Source organism: Glandiceps talaboti, chromosome 5 (genome assembly GCF_964340395.1).
Source record: "Glandiceps talaboti chromosome 5, keGlaTala1.1, whole genome shotgun sequence".
In the NCBI taxonomy this organism is placed as follows: domain Eukaryota; kingdom Metazoa; phylum Hemichordata; class Enteropneusta; family Spengelidae; genus Glandiceps; species Glandiceps talaboti.
Window position 1 is genome coordinate 7,767,501 of NC_135553.1, and position 22,082 is coordinate 7,789,582.

At 37.4% G+C, this 22,082-nt stretch overlaps 1 protein-coding gene across 1 annotated transcript in view; it reads right to left on the reverse strand.

Moving 5' to 3' along the window:
* Positions 1-22,082, reverse strand: part of LOC144435865 (speract receptor-like) — a 71,484-nt gene that overhangs the window by 8,965 nt on the left and 40,437 nt on the right. The window contains exons 2-11 of the mRNA XM_078124504.1: positions 7,002-7,320; positions 6,421-6,570; positions 5,362-5,534; positions 3,932-4,067; positions 3,206-3,348; positions 2,299-2,483; positions 1,715-1,817; positions 1,128-1,286; positions 530-634; positions 30-101 (exon numbers count right to left, since the gene is read on the reverse strand). Of these exons, the coding sequence (XP_077980630.1) occupies positions 30-101; positions 530-634; positions 1,128-1,286; positions 1,715-1,817; positions 2,299-2,483; positions 3,206-3,348; positions 3,932-4,067; positions 5,362-5,534; positions 6,421-6,570; positions 7,002-7,320 (1,545 nt within the window). The remainder of the gene's footprint in view (positions 1-29; positions 102-529; positions 635-1,127; positions 1,287-1,714; positions 1,818-2,298; positions 2,484-3,205; positions 3,349-3,931; positions 4,068-5,361; positions 5,535-6,420; positions 6,571-7,001; positions 7,321-22,082) is intronic.

Genomic DNA, 22,082 nt, shown 5'->3' on the forward strand with positions numbered 1-22,082 from the left:
TAGCAATCATAAAAAGACACGCGTCTTACCTTTATGATATCGCTTATCAATGACGCCATAAACATATTGTCCAGTTTTATCTCCTCATTCTCAAGAATATCCTATCAAAAAGATGTCAAATTACACAAGTTCCAAATTAATGACAGAATTGACCAATAATCTTATATAATCACGATTATCACCAACCGTTAGAAATCAATGCAATTAAAGCAATTGCATCTGTCATGTATGCATTGATTTTATCAATTGCGTGTGTCAGTGTTTTCCAATATTCTTCATTCCACATGCCTGCTCACCAGTGCCAATAGAAAACAAAAATAGCAAAATTATGCACTGAGCACATATGTCGTGTCTGGATCTTAAATTTGTCAACGTCAGACTTCTTGATTGTCATCCTTTGGATTTTATTCGCATCTTCAACTTTGAGCTTTGGGTCGGAGATATTTCTTCAGTGACCCCCCAAAAACGTTACTAATGATAATTCCTTTCTCATAGAAAAACAATAAATTCAAGAAAGACCATTTCTTACCTGTAGACTTCCCCGGGGACAATACTCTGTAATAATACAGATATGAGGATGATCTACGCAGGCGCCGATGAATGGATTGATGTTATCATGTCGTAAATCTCGTACCTGTACACGTATCGAAAAGTATCATGAATGACGTGTATGACGAAATTACAAATATGCAAAAGGTATGGTGGCAAAAGAAACTTGTGGCTGCACACGTTTTGACTTCCAAAAAGTTTGACACGCCATCATAGTAGTTAAAGTCCGGTGTGCGGTTAGGATTAAATTTGGGGGAGAAACAAAACCAACAACAATTGTCTTGCAGGGCTTCAGAAAAAGTTGGTCCAAACGAAAGAGTGATCGTGTGTAATCGCCATGGCTCCACTAATAAGATAAAACTCAAGGCTAGAACCTGTGTTTGGAGCATGGGCCTTTAAAACCATGCTGCAGTGGAACTTAAGCTCAGAAGTCAGCAAATTGGAAGACAGCTAAAGAATACATACAGGGAGACACACACACGTACACACACACACACACACACACACACACATACACACATACACAAACACATACACACATACGTATCTGTGTTACAATAACTAGGTGATCTACTTACAGCCTTCAATTCCTTTCTCATTCTCCTCGTCAAGTCAATATTTTTCTTATTGACGTGTTTGATGGCTATAACACCTCCTCTGTAGGTGCCAACTTTGGTGAATATTTGTTGTGCATGCATGTCGGCGGATTGCATAGAGTCAAAACTCCGAAGACTCATCTGAAGAATAAATTGATTAAAAACTTAGGAAGGGTATCTTTAATATAAAATTCTGGCTCAATGTCCTTGTATATGATTCTGGTGAAAATGTGTAAAATGTTTGGTCATGTTATCACAAACTAACCGAAATCGAGGTTTAATATCATTCTACATGTACATGTATACTATGACGTGTCTATCGATTTATCTACATGTACCTGTCTGTCTGTCTGTCTGTCTGTCTGTCTATCAGTCAGTAAGGCCTACCTGCCTGGCAGTGCCTGCTTGATAATGTGCTAAATGATGGTTTCAGCAATACAACATTCATGATCAGGTCTACATGGCTACCTTTGGGGTAACACTTAATCAGAAATAACAATTTCAGAGAAGTTGTATATTCTATTTATATAAATGCATGCCTGATAATATATGGAATATCACGCACTTACCCTACTTGAAGAACGAAAGAGGGCATTGTCACCCTTTATATTAATATCTTTAAAGTCAATCTTCCAGAGCAGACTCGCTAAGTCTTGTTCATATTTCCAGTTCCTAATGAAGACATCAAGTATATATTTTTTTTTAAACAAAACAACACGGATACTAACTAGATGCATGTAAAATGATTACATAATGAAAAAATAGCATTAAAGCTGCAACTGAAACTTTTTTTCAAACTTTTGTTTGATATGACTTACTCGTAATAACGTACCCTTGGCAAAAGACACAATATCTCTGTTCCCAATTTCAAATCGTGCAAAAAATATTATTCCACTGTACAGATGTCAAACTAAACATTCGTTTTTGATGATGAAACTAGTCTAGTTCCGATACAGTATCGTTACAATTTATACCTTCACTCACATGATGAAACTGATGCTAAAAAAGTTTAAACCACTGAAACTCATAGATTCAACGCTTAAAGATCGATTGTCAGCTAAAAAGACTAATGTCAATTGCATACATCACTTGCTCCTCTAACACACTGTAATTTGATCTCAGATGACAATTATGTTAAATCTGTATGAATTACCTGTAAATGACTGCCGCTACTATGATGGCGACTAAGCAAATACCTCCAATGACGCCACCAACAATCTTACTGGTATGGGTTTCTATTATTGGACAAAGTTCACCATGGAAACCACAGACGGGCTCGTCAATGGGCGGTTTACCTGCAACCCAGTCAATAACTACTTGTTCTTTCGGAACGTAAACCTGCAAGTTTTGAGTAATTAGAACAATAATGGTTATACAGACAGAACAAATAATAATGGGAAATTTAGTTCCGATGAATCAACTGTTCGTGTGCATGTATAGAAACTATTGTCCAGAACAGTATATAACAGGGGGGGGGGGGGGAATCAAAGACAATTCGATGCGCAAAATGTGACCCTTCCTAAATTTCCTTCTATAAGACGTGTAACGCTCCCCTTGTTCAAATACTCGGTTAAAATGTCAGAAATCAAAAGAAAACTGAGTGAGGCTCAATGTTATTTGGAATATATGCCACTGCTGCCACCCCATCGATAATGCAATTTGGTTGTTTCCCACTATTACTACAACCACAGTGAAATGGTGCAAAGGCATTGTATTAATTAACCCTGTTCTTGGATCTAACTGGCAGAGCAGAAGGCTAGACACCCTCCAGTGCTCTAACAACATTGCTTGGGCCAAACCCCACTCAACGATATTATCCCCAATGTCTTACCACACTATATTGCCCTTCTCTTCATTGAGACCCACCTCTCTCCTCACAATGAACAATAATTGTTTCTTTGCATGGCAGCAATTATTTCAGTGATATTTTTTGCTGATAGTATGAAACAAAGGTGGCAGGGGTGGGAGGTGCCAGCGGTGGCAATGGTGGGATGCCAAAATCACAAAAGAATGAAATTAGACTTGCTAGTAAAACCCCTATCCATTGTATGATAACCTACTATTTCATTGCCTAACATTTGGAATAAACCAACTGGCGTCATACTATATCCAGGAGTGACACCTGTTTCCTGTCTTGCAATGAGGGTGAAGTTAGCCTCGGCGTCTCCGTTTTTGTCGATAAATGCCAACGTTCCAGTGATACCTGAAGTATAGAAAAGTGAAGCTGATGGAATCGCTGACTACACAACTTCATCAGTGTCCCTCACAATAGCACAGAGGAAGATCGCTTGAACTGTTATAGTGAACTGGTACTTCTCAGTACTTATGGTGGGAATAGCATGGAACTTATCAACAATCTTCATGATCCTGTCAATATATTTCCTATACATGTACAATAATACGCTTATTGGTAATGCAGAACATTTATACTCTGAGAGGAAAATCCATTACATGACTTTAAAATGTGACTGTCAATTTCATGAAGTGATGTGATGTGTTGTGCTTTGCTGTGCTGTTGCTTTGTGTGGTGTGCTGTTTGTTTTGTGTGGTGCACATGTGATGTGATGTGACGCACGGTGACATAGTATGGTGTGGTGTGGTGTTTACAATATCAATATGTAATCTCATGTATACCTTTGGTGCAAACAACATGACTAAAAAAATTAAATTTTTGCTAACCAACCAGTTGAATGTCAGAAATAGTCGTATGTACTCTAAACCTGACACATTGTCATCTCTTTGACTTTCATCAACATTTGATATAGAAGAGAAAGCATTGAACTCACTAGTGTACTCTGTGTTGAAGATTTCATTTATGACTGCCGACCCATTGATTGCCGATCCATTCTGGGCTAAAACCTTGTGCAAGGAATTCGCGAATAACATAACAGCATCGTACAGATATGCCGCCTCAACAGGAATCTGCCAAAAATAGGAATATAAGAGATAGTTTATTACCAAACCTACACTGGCACCAGATTTTTTTCATCATATTTTGAATTTGATGTTCAATTTTGGGAAGGAAAATGTGGTCAACTTTTTCTTATATTTTCCCCAGTTACTAGTATCCTCCCAAGAGACTGGTGTCAGTCACCAGCGCTCATATGTTACCCACTGACGTGTGGTCACGAAACAGCGAACACAGAGAGAAAATCCAGACAGTCGGATGGCCGTACAGGAAGCTTCTGATGATAGCCTTTAATTATCCAGAGTTACGGCCCATGAAGTTAGAGCCATTTCAACATCTTGGGCAGTACATGTAGGCGTCTCAGTAGCACAAGTTATTAACGCTGCTACCTGGCGGTCTCCTAATTCTTTCATTAGCTACTACCTGAGGGATATGGCCCAGGAGGCTCCAGAATTAAGCTCTCTGGGACCATTTTGTGCCAGCCAGCAGATTGTATTAATTGGGATGTGAGGAACTCTCTCCTCCTAGTTTGCTGACAAATTCTAACCCAATAGTAGTATAATAATGGTGAGTATTTTCGATGAATAGAATTGAAGTTTCTACTGAAACTAATTTCTGTGAAGTCGAAAATATTCACCTTTATGGTGATTCCCTCCCTCCACCCCACAGTTCCTTCTTAGTATTCTTGTTTTCCCTTTTGTCTAGTATGACAAATTTTAGTACTGAGCGGGAAATAGGGCATTGTGGGTCAACCACAGGTAGATTAGGGGCTACAGGATGTTTTTTATTTTGCGAAGTAAAGGCTAAAGCAAATTGGTAAACCCTATAGTAGTATAATAAAGGTGAGTATTTTCTTCTTCACAGAAATTAGTTTCAGTAGAAACTTCAATTTCATTGAACAGGTGTGGCTGATGAAAAGTCGTGCCTGTCAACTTGCATGTCATCATTTACAGCAAACTGTAAAAGGCATAACATGTTAAAGAATAAGTTACAATACGAAATTATTATCAACATGAAAATCAAAAAGATCAAATAACTTGCAGTGATTGGATCATCTGACGATCAACCCTTTGGAATGAATCTGTATTTTAGAATGACCTTTGATAATTTAAATACCTCTGACATACTGATCCGAGGGAGATTACTAAAGTTGAAACTTGTCAACATTGTAGAAACCCAGTATATGAAAATTGGTTGACCTACCATTCTGCAAGCATACACACATACACATCCAAGCTTCGGGTTATATTTGTAAGTGTCAAACTGATCATTTTGATGAATACTTTTTAGTTTCTGTAAATAACTTACCGAATACGGGATACCTGTTGGGTTACTGTAATTGAATGGTGGCCTTTCACCGTATTCTTCAACAGTCCTGGTGAAGTTATAGTACGTTTGACTGAGTGGTGGAGTAGCTACTAGTATGAATAACGATTGGTATGCCGATATTAAGTCTGGTGTGAAATGTGTTTCATAAGGATCTAGGATCAAACACAAAATACTAACGATGAATTGAGAGCAAGGCCAGGGTGGTAAGATGAATGTACTATTAATCTAGACAAGTACAAATAGAGTATGCAGATGACGAATAACATAAGCATAGAACCACGGGGCAATGCAGGTCGTACAGATAAATGACCAAGGCACTGCCAAGGTATGAAAGCTCAACAAATAAACACATATGCACGCACGCACGCACGCACGCACGCAGGCAGGCACGTACGCAGACAGACAGTCAGCCAGCCAGCCAGCTAGACATGTAATACATGCATTTGTGTACGTACATACATTACCTACATATATACCTACATACATACATACATACATACATACATACATACATACATACATACATACATACATGCATGCATGCATGCATGCATGCATGCATGCATGCATACATACATACATACATACATACATACATACATACATACATACATACATACATACATACACACACACACACATACACACACACATACACACACACATACACACATACATACATACATACATACATACATACATACATACATACATACATACATACAATTAAATGGACGGAAGAAACGACGCAATGAATTATTCAATCTCCTGTAACATTTAAAGGACCAGTTAGAATTAGGATTAAATCTTAGGTGTGACAACCACAGTTGTCTCACAGAGCTATAGAAAAAGAATGGTCCAGTACAAAAGTAATGTTCCCATGTAATTCTTGTGATAAGATAATTTACGAATATGAGAACAAGAGATTGGAACCCTGGCCTTTGAGGAGACACAACTGAGCAGTTGTGTGTGAACTGTGTTGGGCATAATACTGGGACGACCACAAACATACACACATAGTATGCCCATTAAAGGTACCTTTCAGGTATTCACGTGCTGCAAGCTCTTCGGAGTATTTCCTGGTGTCAACTGTGATCACGTGATATTCGCCATTCCTTAGTAACCCTTTCCGTTGCATTACTCGCATGAACTCCGGTCGAACATAATAATCTCCGAGCAGGAGGTAAACTAAGAGAAATTAAAGGAGTATGGAAAATATAATTAAAATGGCAATATAAACAAGAAATGGGTTTTTACTTTTGATGTTCAATCAATATCATATTTTTTTACTTTGTTTTTTTGTGTGCTTGATTCATGAAACAACAGTGTGAACCAGCATAAACCACTTACGTATTTGTAACGCAATAACTCATCAACAACTTTGATCGCAATATTGCCCATTTAAATTTGATCCACATGGATTGAGCAAACCTGAGACACTATTTGCATCTTGTAAATAAATACCAACAGAACATATCATCTATACTAGCATTAGTACATGACATGTATTTGTGGTGAAATTAGTACAAAATCTAGCGTTGAAAGGTTTATGTGTGTTCATTTCCGTACGTGACTGGTGTTGACGACAGTAGCCAAGACGATAACTACATTAGACTTACTTCGTGTGTCCTCATAGGTCTGGTCAATGATAGGCGGGAAAGGGTCGGCAAAGCCATCATTATAACTATAGCCAGGATAATATGGGGATAGATAGGTATGTGTTGATTTAATAGTAATATTGGCGGCTTCAAAGGCAACCTTCAGACTTCCAGTTACTGCGGTCCATTGGGCGTTCTCTGATGTCACTATAGTCACGACATCCCAGTTGAAATGTTTCAAAAGCGCTACTAGGGATTTAGAGATCTGCGAGTCCGGTGGATAGGTACGGGCAAAGGTGGGGTACAGTTCTTTGTTGCTCACTTCGTACTCGGCACAACGCTGAATGAAACGAGAAGAAAAGACGCCGGTTAACATAACAACGTAACAAACTTAACATATCGATCATCGATAGAGATTATTCATATCATGTCCATTGTGTTATCATGTGATATCATTCATATCGTGTGCTGTGATATGAATATAGTATAGTCCAGTGTGATAATGTGTGAAGGTAGATGACTATGTAGTGATATGACAGTAATGTGATATGACAGTAATGTAATGTGATGTGGTGTGGTGTGGTGTGGTGTGGTGTGGTGTGATGTAATGTGATGTGATGTGATGCTATGTGATGTTATGTGATGTATTAATGTGTAGTACAGTGTGATACTTTGTGGATGTATGTGAATATGAAATGTTATGATGTAATACGATCGGTACCAGTGTCATAACATAAAATCTAATTCCATCAGAAAGAAATTGGAAATAGTATGCAAGTACAGGATTCGTACTGTCGCCCTCAGCGATGGTAAATATCTTTTTTGGACACTATAAACATTGTGGGGATAAATACGAATGCATATGATAATTCAAAATGCAGAACGGTGTATTAGTTCGCGAGAACTCTAAGTTGTGTTGTTTAAAAATTCGGATTTCAAGAGTACATGTTTTCGATTAATACAGATTATATAAACCATTTATAGCTCTCACAGTTTCCGCTGCCGGGTTGAGGCGCAGTTTTCATACAAGGTCGGCTGGTACAAAACCACCATTTCTTGAAAAGTTTTCTGAAGGCTCTCTTTATAAGCGTTTGATGATGTGCAAAATGAGTTAAGGCAGATCATTGTTTATACTGTACATGCACGAAACAGATGAATACGTCAAGGTTACTAGTAAGTTGGAGGCTAGTTTCAGGGTTAATACAATGTTTATTTAAGTTTCAGTCTATAAGCCATCCTAAAGTGTATGAATAAAGACCCTAGGGGGGGGGGGGGCGCTACAGCGATTGCACACAACCCATGAAATTAGATTGTTAATGTTTGCATCGGTGGAATAATACTGTAATTTCTGTAGCACGAATGAGTAATACTATGTAGAAACAAATCTGTTACTTTGAGATCACAAATGTTGATATGCTATATACAGAGTGAGGTTTGTCTCATGATAATATATGACGACAAAAAGGGACTTGGAGTTGACAGCAACTCATGAGCAATGTCTGCACTATAGTACAGGAAAAGAAAGATCGCATTATTTTCATTGTCGTAAAACAATTATTCAAAACACACCTCTCTTAGGCTTGAGAGATCAGTCTAGCAAACGTTCTGTCGTAGGCGTAAAATAGTCAAGCTATGAATACTCCTCTCTTCTCATACATCGTACATGAATTACCTTCGACCAATAGCTCTCAGTACGACACGCCAGGGCCTATGCGTCAACCTACGCAAGTTGCAGATCATCTCTTGGATGTAAATACAGAACAGTAAATCAAATCCCATATCCCCTAAAACATCGTACATGCGTGCTCCTACTCTAAGCGTAATCTGGTACACTAATTCTGAATTCCCACGAAACTAGATATATTTTCTTACATAAGCAGCTTTCCTAGTTCGAAAATGAGTCAAACAAAGCAGATTTCCTACATGACGTCACTGAAAGGTCGGTAAGATCATAAAACCGCTAAATCTTTGCTCTCAGTTCATGTGAAACTTACGGTTGTAAGAATACCACACATGATAGGATCCGCCAATCAGCTCGCATAATGTCCTTGGAGCGACTCTGATTTAATCATCGTTTTGAGCACTACCTCGAGTCAAATTCTTATACAATTACCTTATACATGCACTGAGTCACTACACATACACGCAATGCGAGTATTCTTAACCAGCCTGATATCAGAGTTGAAAATGAAACATTCACAACGTATCATCACAAAATCTCATATATTCTGCTGTGTACATCTATGGCTGTTTCATTCACCTATTTCATATCTAAAAGCGCCTTCAGGAAATTGGCACAATCACTTTCTCAAGGCTGGTTTCAATTGAACATTTAAATGAATTGAATGCTGATGAGCGCATACCGAGATTATCTTGAAAATGAATGTATGCCTATCATACCTGACGTTGTACAAAGGCCTGGAAGTTTACCCAACAGTAACATCATCCGAAACATCGTTAGTAATTTCCCCCAATCTATTACCGCCAATGAATTAGATTTATTGACCAAATAAGCTAGTCAAATTGCTTCATATATAACACATAGACTAGTATATTTGGCTGTTAGAAATAGGGCGTACTGACGTTAATTTTAAAGATCACACCATGTGAATAAGTATTATGGGTAATGGAAATGACGGTCAGAATGACGTGACCATGAAAGGATCACTGCTTTGTTTTCACCACGTTGAACAGTAAGTTGAAATAAATACCACCGATGGGGATGATGATCGGGTTTCTTGTATGGAATGTATGCAGTCAAGTAGATATTTGCTAAGAAAATTTGGTGCGGTTTTTAAGTTTTAGGTTAGTTCATTAAATGTATTTGCATCTTTTCCTCCACATTGACAAAAGTTGCAGAATGGATGTCTAGTCAAATTAGTAATCGATATTCAGTTTTCATCGTTCTTAGATTGAATACATTTGTGATCAACTACCGCGACTAAGTGTGAAGTAAAAAGACTATTATATTTACTGTATACATCTCGTATATTATGTAAAAGGTTGGTTTCCATGGAGTTCTTAAATTCACTCGACGGTTTTGCTGATAATTCATGACAACTGTGAACGCAAAGTTTTGTTAGCTATGTCCCCATGGATAACGCACGCCTGATTCACAGATACGAATCAAGGATAAGGTCAAAGGTCAATTTTCTATGATCGACAGGAAATGTGGAAGTGATATTCATTTTGATTAAAGGAACTCTAGCTTGAAGATATAAAGTATTTTCAGACGTGATTCTGAAACAATTTGGCGGCAAACTCTGAATTGAATCTTACGGGGTAGGTACATTACACTCACGAGAGTTTCATTTTCTCGTCACGTCATGCTGCTGAAGAAGCAATTACTCGAAACGTCTTCACGGACAATTGGCATTGACTGCATTAGCTAGAATATTGTAAGATTGTTCCGGCCCTTTCATCACAGGCTCTTTTACACAAATTGTCTCCTTTACTATTTGAGTTATACAACTAGGTGTATAGCGAATAGAAGAATCATTTTATAACCTTTTCACTTTTCATGGATTCACATCTTCGTCCGTTTTTTGTCATTTCTTTCTTATCATACACATTCATTTTTGTCTTCGAAACCATTTTTGCTTTGTTGGTTTGCCGATTTCAATGTTTACAAGAGACTCTCGAAGTGTCACCTGTATAACAATGGCTTTGGTCAGGTATTTAGTTGCGTTGTATGTATGCTTGAATAATTTCTAACTCTGAAAACGTAATTAGCTTCGTCAATACGAGAACGACTGTCGAATTTCTATACTCGTTCATGCTGTTGATAAGTGAAAATTGATTTTGATGAAAGACTGATGTTCGATCGTGTCCGCGAGACTTCTATCGCAGAACTGCAAAGATCTTTACTTTGAATGTATATAGATAATGTGATTATTGTTATACTGCGAGTCAAATCGGGGAATTCATCGGGAATTTATTTAGCTAATGGCATCGTATTTTCATCCAGTTTAGTAGATTTGAACGCAGCATGGTCTCTCCTACGACGTCAGCTAACAACATCGTCAAATCCAGACGTCAGGTTCAATTCAGCACTAGCGATAATATCCGTACTGTATACTCACGTGGCACTTTTTTGGACAGGAACATCAGTATCTGTACGAAGTATTGATTTGTTAGGGTGCTGCCAATAATTTGATTCTGGTCCATAGGGAAGGACAGTGAGACAAAATAACGATATAAAGGATATTCTTGCACCTTTGTATCATTTGTCAACCAAATAAATAAGTGGATATATACATATACTATAGAAATGTTAAGAATGTACGCATGTTGCCATGCGTGTGTTTGCTCATGTTCCTGTGTGACATATGTGTTTTCGTACATACGTTTTCGACCCCATTCCAAACTACTGAGGTACTTCTCTGATGGAACGAAAATTAGTAGGAGGCAAGTCGTGGCGATTCGTCATATGCGTAGTTCTTAGAAAAATGTACTAGCTATTAGTGTGTCCCGAAGAACTGATAAAAAAAGGTATATTAAAAAATTGGACCATTGCCAAATATGGCAAATATTCCGTCTTTGTGTGCATATATGCTGATCCCCTCTGTACTTGAATACACGAACAGAACAAAAACCCCACAGAGAAAGAAACACTAAAATAACTGTATAACGTCGGATCGTAATGGAAACAATATACGTGGACCATGTGTTTTAGTCACATTAATGGTAACGCTTCGGGGATGACAGTGTCGTGATTTGCCGTATACTTGCTTACTGTTTCTTGATAGATAAGAAAAGTGCTGCTAAAAGCCACAAAAGTGGTACAGCAACCGACGTTTTGAAAAAAAAAACAATTTCATCTCAGGGACTTTAATATCACGACAAATTGAGTGGTTATCAAGAGTAAATCATGTTTTAATGGCGTCAAAACATACCTTTAAGGACATCATTGGATTCTTATATAATTTCCTACATCCGTTTGCTTCCTGTTGTGGCGTTATTAATACAGAGTTATAATTTTGGAAACTAGTTCCTTTGCGAATACAATCGGTAATGAAACAAAGCCTGTCTTCATATACACGTGCGGGGATTTACATGTACGTACATGAGCAATGCGAAGTGGTTGCCAGAACATGGCCTTATTCTAATAGTATCTTCGAATCTATGAGTAAGTTGGCATACAGCTACTGAGATAGTTTAAGTCGAACTCAACATATCACAAGATTAGAGTTGCACACACGGGATTTCGTTATGCACCTGGGTTATATAATCTGATGCAGCATAATAACATTGTATATTTTGTACCGCGTTATAGTCGCCTATATAATGTAATAATATCACGCGGTGCATATTGCTAGAACGTGTGATATGTACTAATGTGATATGGGTGTCTAAGTTAATGTAATAATGTTATCTGATGCAATGCGTTTTACTATTTGATAAAATGCAGTAATATTGTTGCATCGACAGTCCTTTTGTCAAAATGAGTCGATATAGTACATAAATTACATTTAGCCATGGGTTTTAGTGAGTTGCGATTCGTGACATCCCCAGAGTGTATCCCTCTCTATTGTGTATGGTTACAATGACAACTAAAATGTTATGGTTCCACTCCGACAACTGTTGTGTTGGCGGAGCCCTCTATTTGAAAATATTGTCAGTACCTCTGGCCATGTAAACAACAAGGGGTTCATGCGGGTCAATCGCTTATTCATCGACTTCCACAGTTTCTTTAGTGGCTGCATGTCTTAATACATGCTGTTGTCACATGAATTTGATTGAACTGTCCAATAACATTTATTCTTGGTCTAAACCACAAAGGATGACATTATAGAATATTTCTGCGTGTCTTGACAACGATGCGAATATCCTACGAGTTGAACTAAAATAGGCGTATAAAAAAGGAAACATATATAGTTCTGTATATTATCTATCTACAAGGCAAATCCTTGCCTGTAACGATGTAAATCCCGACATCCAACCGTATATGACTCTGAATTACAATGAACGCTTTGTGTGCATATCTCAGCTCCTCATCTTCATTACCAATAGCACTAATCCGCTTTCCTGGTCACTATTTTGCCTCCAATTGGGACGTGGGATCAGCTCGCTCCAAAATCTTATATAAGACGTTTTTTAATTTAGCTTAGAGCATGTCCTTTAAATTTGATTTCGATCCAATCAAAGCTAGTGCATCATTTTTGTGATAGCCCCATTGTACTTGCGATCAGTAAGGAACCATTAAAGTCTCCCGTTTCTTAATGTTTTGAAAGACATATCTTTTTAGTGAAGGACGCCAGTACTCACTTACAAATCTTGTCCAAGGATTAATTTTCATGCGATTTTAATGTTTAATGGATTTGACTACAATGTCATATTCAAATGTAAAGCATGTAATTTAGCACTATAGAAAAGTAATTCATTCAAATAATCTGTCTCCCTTCTTCTTCCATATACCTTTTTTTTTGGTAGCTTTGGTCTTACTTATCCCTGCATAATAACTCCCAAAGTAATGATATTTGTCTCCGAATCATATATCTGATATTAGAAAAAATGTGTATCGAAACGTTTTCTTCCTTCTTGAGACTGAAAAACGTGTTGTGCAAGCAGGGGATGAAATATTTTTGAAAAAAGTTCCATAAGAAGAGGGACACTGATTGGTTTTAAAGGCTTATCAAGTAATCGGATAACCATTACAGTAGCTTTTCATTTTATATCGAGTATGCATTTAAGTGGAATATATGCTTTCAACTGAGATGTGTTCTTTCAAAATAGTTTGAACATCTCACGAGAGTAATTTTAACATCTGAATTTTTTCAGGGGACAATGCTTGTCTTTTTACAAGTTTTTATTTTAGATTCGGGTCTCACCTCTCATACTTGCAAGTGAAGCGGATGATATTTATTATTTTCTGTGGTGCATCTGGCTGTCAACTATCAAAATCGAGTTGAGTTCGAGTCTGTATGATACAGTGTAGATGGTATCTATGATTAACGTCTTAAGTGTACCCCTCACAGACCGGCATGTGGTTAACGTTCGAGTGATATATCTTGGTCTGGCCTATCTATCTGTCCTGATTGGGATGTTTCCAACAAACGTCTCATAACTTTCTTTTTTTAGTGAGTCACCACTTTGCAGGCCTAAGTACATTATATCCCAAGGGCACATACTTGTACTTTATTGTAGTCTTGCATTGGTCACACAAAGAACCGACTAAGTTGAGATTTTGTCTAAAGTCAATTACCTTTCGAGGAGACTAAAGGTCAGTTGGCGAGTACTGAACCCACTTAGTGTACCAACTGAGGTTAGAGAAAGATTGGCGTAATCTCCTTGTCAAGATGTAATGAAGTTCTGTTGATTTCGATGGAGTAAAATATCATGTAAACAAGCCTTTCACGAGTTAACTTTTCAAGTCAACAACTCACGACCTGAGAGCCACTTCACGCTTATGAAGAGTTATAGACGGACAAATCACGCACGTAGAGAAGACGGCATTGTTCGAACACTAACCCACCTGTTGAAATGACCATCACAATAGATCTGTTTGCCTGTGTGTCAAAACCTGTTTTTTTTCTCTGCATCATCGGCCAGGCGTAACTGATGGACTGCAGTAGTCAATAGTGTATTCAACTCAGACTAATCCCACTTAGTGGTTGTAAACTATAGTAATTTTGAAAATGTAATCAACAACGCGGTTAGCAAAAGAAACCGTCGAACGATCACAGGTCAACCGTCGTCGAAGACCGACACGAAAATAAGCATCTACCCACTAACATTTTACTGACTGAACAATGCTGTAAACTATTGTTGTTTGGAAGGTCAATGAACCGGGTCACGTACTTATCTCGTTAAAATGACATATGGACGAAGCTATGGATGTCTTACATGCTAATGACTCCACGGAGACGGTAGAATGGGGACGAAAATATGTATGGTCAATGTGATGCAAATCAAGGAGTCAGTAAGATTAAATGATTGGGTATATTTATAAACAGGCTGACCTGCTGTGTCTTTTGGTTTTTGTGTTCGACATTTATATACCAAACATTGGTATAATAGTACTAAGAGGTGGACCATTTGATGTCCTGGGGGGGGGGGGGGGCTTGGAAGATTTCGGGAAAAAAAAAGATGCCAAGTGGATTTGCTTGAAAAAAAAAATCCGGATATGAGTGGGTGATGGAAAAAAAAAGATGGACCACTGCTGCTAGAAAAAAAATATCTTGGCAGGGAAATGATGCACAGGATCGAGTATACTGTTCAACCTGCTCGTACCTCTCCAACCAGGACACTTGTCAAATCATGACAAACAGTTTCAAACACATGTCAGGGACCAGTCAGTTTCGTTAGCCTGTGGTACATATATATATTTGTTCTTGTCTCTGTTTCTTTCATAAATGGTTTAAATATTACTTCATGTAAGGGTTCAAACATAACTATACATAAAATTATACATATAATACATGTATTACCTAGCTACCACACTAGTTACAGAACATGCCATGTAAGTGTTTGGCTGTTTCACAATCAGTGCTTCACTTATCTTGCACCTTGGGGCAAAAGTGAACTTGAAGGTTTTGTAATGGTAATCTTCACTCTATTGGATAGTTTATAAAAGAACTTAATCTAAATTGTTCTCGTCTCTTCAGTATGAATTTGTCAGAAGTGATGATATACTTCCTATTTCAGACACTACACATCGACACCACAACTCAAATTCAAGTTTCTATTGTACACTAGGTATGACCTCCTAAAGTGCTCTCACACATCAGTAACGTTACTATGCATGCAATATCAATGCCCCTATACCAATGTTACAGGCCCACTTTTATAACATGGAAAACTTATTTAAAAAGGTTATATTTACTTTAGCTTTTCGATGCTTGGCAATATATATCTCAGAGGCTATGAATAACCTAACAATTGCCTAAATAGAAACAAAAAACTACAGATTTGGAGGGGGGGGGGGCGTTGGACTCCATCACCCCAGAGGCCACTCATTCGTTAAACCAACAATAAGATTCACCAAAATTGGTAAAAAAACTTGAAAAGCTTCTAGGGGAGACCCCCTAGAACTCTCCTCCGACATAAGAGGTAGACATGTTCCAGTTTCTAATCAAAGTTCTTTCCTCCACCTCTTACTGTCAAGATGCTATGGAACTTTATTTCAAAAATGTTTCAACCTTATGTAGTTGCTTTTTACTTGTTAGAGCTGTCTTGTAAAGCTTGCAAATTATTGTCTGAAAGTGTCTGTGAATAGCCTAAACATTGCCTTTAGAAGTAAAAAACTTCCAGGGCTTCTAGGGGGAGACCCCCTAGGACCCCCCCCCCCGTAAGAGGTAGACATGTCCAAGCCTCAAATCAAAGTTCTTCCCTCCACCTCTTACTGTCAAGATGCTATGAAACTTTATTTCAAAAATTAGTGATTTTTTGTTGACCCAATGGAAAAACCACTGACACCCCCCCCCCCCCAAGCGGGAGAAACTGACCAGTCTATCTGAATGTCTGAGCTCACCAGTCAAGTTTCCGATTTGTATTTTCAGTGTGTCATCATACCATGGCATAAAAACTGTCAATTATGTTTATTTAATTGAAAATCAAACATGTATGAAATATGTAGTTTTCTAAATAAAATCTGTGTTTGATAGAACAGCATCTTGTTACTCTCTGTATTACCCTGTGCGAAAACCAAACAGAAAATTGTGGCAACAAATGTAGGTGTTCAACATTGACGTATAAAAAAAATCCGGATATCTCAAAGAAGCAAAGAAAAAAAAAGTTGCCAGCATAGGCGAAGGAGAAAAAAAATAATTCTCAGGCAAGCAGGTGGGAAAAAAAATAATGACTCTTCACCAATCTTCCAAGCCCCCCCCCCCATGATATCGAATGGTCTACCCCTAAGTGTATTTACCAGGCACTAATGTGTATGCATGCGTGATCTTGCATTTGTACATTCATGTTGTCCCATTTGCCATTTTAATCATTTATAGCCTGGAGTGTATTTTATCTTGATAGCAACTTGTCTTCACTTATTAGATTTATTAGTTTGTGGCCTTATTGTATGAAATTACTGACCTCGCTCACGATAAATACCTAGTCATTTCGTTTACTATATTATCCATACATTACATGATGTGATTTGCTCCCACGATACGAATGTGAATGTGAATGTGTGTGTGTGTGTGTGTGTGTGTGTGAGAGAGAGAGAGAGAGAGAGAGAGAGAGAGAGAGAGAGAGAGAGAGAGAGAGAGAGAGAGAGAGAGAGAGAGAGAGAGAGAGAGAGAGAGAGAGAGAGAGAGAGAGTGAGGGAGGGGGGGAGGGAGGGAGGGAGAGAGGTGAGGAATATATATATATATATATATATATATATATATATATATATATATATATATATATATATATATATATATATATATATATATATATATCATCATCATCGTTTTGTTTGATCCTCGTTACTGCAATTGTATTGCGGCACCTCTTCAACTTTTATGCAACATTCCAGCTGCATGTATACGCTTTCAAAGTTTGGGTATAGTAAGAAGTGCCTGTAGTAAAACTACTTGCCGAAGCATACTTAATCTTTACTTACAAAACGCAAGCATTGCATGTATTTGTGGCATAAAATCTATGACATAATTAAGTATACGTAAACTAAAAGGTCAAACAAATCCTATGATATCATCGACTATAGAAACAAGGCCGGAAGACGCATTTATGTTATCGATGGCTGTTTCAATCAACAGTATAGCATCGTGTCAAATCATTTTAAACGTGGTTTGATGCAAGCTATAAATTTTTGTAATCCGCCTGAGTAAAAAAAAAGTTATAAATCAACTTTTGCCATTTAAATATGGGCCTCGTAACAAATTCTTTGAATAGTCTTTAATATAACTTGTCACACATAGCGAGCTCCTTACTTTTAAGTACATGTTTACATGTGATTTGTTTTTATGTTGTCATGACAGCGGATTCACACCTATTGTTTTGTTAAAACTTAGACAGGGGTCAGTATCTTCGATTGTCTCGCTTGAAAGTGATAGATAAGAGTTTCACATGATATATTGTGTATTGCCTTCGTGGCCGTAGCAATACTAACTTCACGCGTCATGCGCAACATTTAAAAGCATAGTGTCCCTGTCGCCGTCTCTACCCGCCAGTGTCTTTTGTTGTCGTTGTCACCTCGACCCTTGTTTGAGTCATTAAAAAACTATATCCACGAGTTTATGGATAATGGCGATGAGACGCATCACTGCTGGGCCACGACATTTGTTTTCATGAATGCAGACAACTTCCAACGCAACACAAAATACTAGTAAATTATTCAAGCGGAAACTCAGTTTCTTATCAAAAGGAAAAAATGAAGCCATTAAAGCCATCACGTCCATTGTGTAATCATTTCAGCAGACGGTGTTTCTACAGCACCGTAAAACAATAGCACTGTTTATTATTTACTTATTGGTTCTAATTGGATACAGGATTCTGCTATGTGTGTGTGGTGCCTCTATTGTCGCAGTTTGGGGTTAAAATGTGTCTACATTTATGTCGATTCAAACTGTGTGTGCTATTAGTCACGGTGGAATGCCACACCAAATCTTTTTCTGCTGTAATATGCTGTAGCACTGAAAAGCATACAGCACATGTCACCCATAGTAATTATGTGGAGGTCAAATGGAAGTCACATCAATGTTTCAATTTGTAATGTGTACGTCGTTACTTGGTAGTTATTTAATTTTAAAAGGAACTGACAAGTAGATATCAGAGCTGATAGCATGCAATGTTTTATCAAGCTAGCTGTTCGTTCGGCTTCAGAGGTTACGGATCAAAGGAGACAGGGCATTATCGTCAGGATCAATCGCAGGAAGGGCCATCCTGACGCCAAATGCGAGAAAATCAAATTGGATTTATTCCAGCATTTGCTAGAGGAAACTAATTACTTCTAAACTCCCGTAGTTACAAGATAAATGAAAAACGCAGAATCCGGCGCGTCATGGCTTCTTTAAAGCCAAAGATAGACTGGAGGAGTATACAGTTGTTCAATTTAATGTGCTCTATAATAGCTGTATACATTTACGTATTGATATAGTTGAAGTTTGGCTCTTAGTACATATGCCATTTCACATATTGCAAATACATTAGTTAAAATAAGCACATCCCTTACAGGTACAATGTATACGTACCATTATAACAAATTATACTAACAGCCGCCTACAGTCAACTCGCACAACTTAGAAAACGAACTGATAATAATAATAATAATAATAATAATAATAATAATAATAATAATAATAATAATAATAATAATAATATTGACACACACACACACACACACATATATATATATATATATATATATATATATATATATATATTGATGATTTAGTCAGCTGATATATATATATATATATATATATATATATATATATATATATATATATATATATATATATATATAATTGTGAGTGTGTGCTCATCAATATACCATCTTCATTCAAAACCATAGCAAGATTTATTAGGCTATCTGTACAGTTGTGGTGCCGAGAATGTCACTTTCATACTTTAGTGTTATCAAATGTGTACAAAAGCCCCGTGTACCATCTCAGACTCTCTTTTTTCTTGGTGTAAGGACAATGCCATGTTAATATGACTAATTTGGCATGTAACGATGCGACCTTAAAGCATTGCCTTTATCTTCCATAACTCGTTTAAGTAGAACTGTCAGCGGATACGTTAATCTTAGAATTGAAAGGTTCATGACGAATTCGAAGATTACATTCTAAACTGTGAAAGATATTGTCAAGCAGCTGTAGATAATGTGATCTTTGTTGCTGGAGATTGCTTCAAGTACCAGAAGACATAATAACTTAATAAACTGTACTGAGACACAATTCTTGCATTCACCGACTAACAAAAGTTAATCTCCAGATAACGAGTTGTTCTGAATAAAAAGCCCGTTAACATTAAAAATAATCTTGTTCAATAAACCTTCGCATTAGCTTGCGTCTACAAAAAGACGAACATTACAATATAAGTGTTTGTCTGATTTCTTACAATCTATTTTCAATAAAATACCCGATGACCTTATTTGATACTTCCGAGTATTGATGGACTGAGGCAGAGTTGGCTGATGTACCAGTACATTTAAAATCTATAAACATGTCTAGAAACATGTTATCGTCCGATGATGATGTTGATTACTAGTAGTAAATGGAGCAGATGCACGGATACAAGGGGGATATTCAATACTTTTCAATTAACACGACTGTTGACGTCTTGTTGAAACCCATGTCTGCACATGCAACTGATTACTTACAGCACTTCACATCTGCGGCCCTAGGAATTATTAACAGTCAAGGAAGGCTATATTTCATTCTCTTCCTTAGGATTGCGAAGACTCTAGCTTCAACTTTAATGATTTAGTGAGCTGGTTGTATGCCTGCATTTGTAGCTGATGTTCTGTCCACGAGTATGGGTAGTGTGTGTGTGTGTGTGTGTGTGTGTGTGTGTGTGTGTGTGTGTGCATAAAATGAATAGATTAATGGTGTGCGTGTCGGGGTATCTTTTTGTGAAATTCTGTATAATATCGTCACCAATGTGTATACACCGTTAAAAAAAGTTTGTCGAGCTTTCTCTTGACCTTAACAGCGAATAATGGATAAGTATACATGTAGTACGGCCACTTCATGTAATGTTTCCTTGAAAGCTAATTGGAAACGAAGGAAATGCGAATGTATAACCGTAAACTTGAACGTATGAGAGTATACCTATGATTTAAACTATCTTGGGCAAAGTCTTAGACGACGTCATATATGAACCCTGTAACTTTTATAAGACAAAACAAGTGGTAATGTGTTCATCAGAATCGTGGCTACTTCCTTACTGTCGGAAACTCTGCATGTGTTTGCCTCAAGCAAGTGGACATTTTTTGTGGCATTGAATGATTTGTTTGTGGAATAGAGTAGGTCCCCTCAGCTGGTCACTCGGCTATTAGGGTCCATTAATACAACAATCTTTGAAAGCTGCAGCAGAGCACCCAGCGGGCAATAAATTGAAGGGCATGAAGCTGACAAAAACGGTAAAAGAGAGATTTAGAGGGATTTGTCCACCAGCTAGACATATCCCCTTCTACCTGTCTATGTCAGCATATCTAGAGAAATATATAACTTAATAGTAGCAGGTTTAAGAATTGAAAGAAGACCCCTTTTGTGAACACACCAGATTAGGGTTTATATCTTGGCAGTGAATCAGTACCAGTTCAATTGAACTCTAATATAGACTAGGTTGGGAAATGCCTGCATTACATGTTTAGAACTATTTTCGTGTGAAATTCATTTTCTCTACATACATTGCATGCTGTTGCTATAGAGAAATTGCATTTGTAATAACGTGACTTTTACTAGATTTGAAGTAAACCTATGGCAAATTTCCTTAATATACAGATGAATATACATTGTATTTGGTACACATGACTGAACTCTTAGTATATGCGATGTATTTGATTCGAATGTACGGTAACGTCGTCTTTTAGACGTTTTGGAGATAAAAGAAAAGTTAATATCCAGGTTGAATAAATAGTGAAATTACTTATTAAATAACCTATTAACTATAACATTGTGTCGTCTTCCACACTGTACACGTACTTGACGGTGATTCTAGCACTTCACACATTTTTTTTCAATGACGGCATCCCTTACTGTTAGAGATGGCCTTTCTCGTTCTGTCTTCAAAACCCAACATTTGTAACACAAACTAGCAATTAAAAATAAGTAATTTGCGACAAAATTCTTCTAGCGATGTATGGGTTAAGGCAGTATGTAATCTCCGGATTTGTGTGACGTTATCTAATCTTGTGCCAAGTCCCTTGTCCCTCACAGCTGTATTGTCAACATTAGAAGCCTCAGGCAGTATAGCTCTGCTGTATACGTTTCACGAAACACGGACGATTTTTTATATGCTGAACAATTCGATGATGTGTTAAGCACTCATTTGAACTGTTCTGAGAGTATATTTATAACGTCGCCAGTAAGTGACATACAGTAAACGTGGTCATTTACAAAACCATACAAAAATATGAGAAAGCGAATACGTAATTGAAGCAAGAATACAGTGAGCACGTAGAGTAATTCAACAGAAACGAGACGTCAT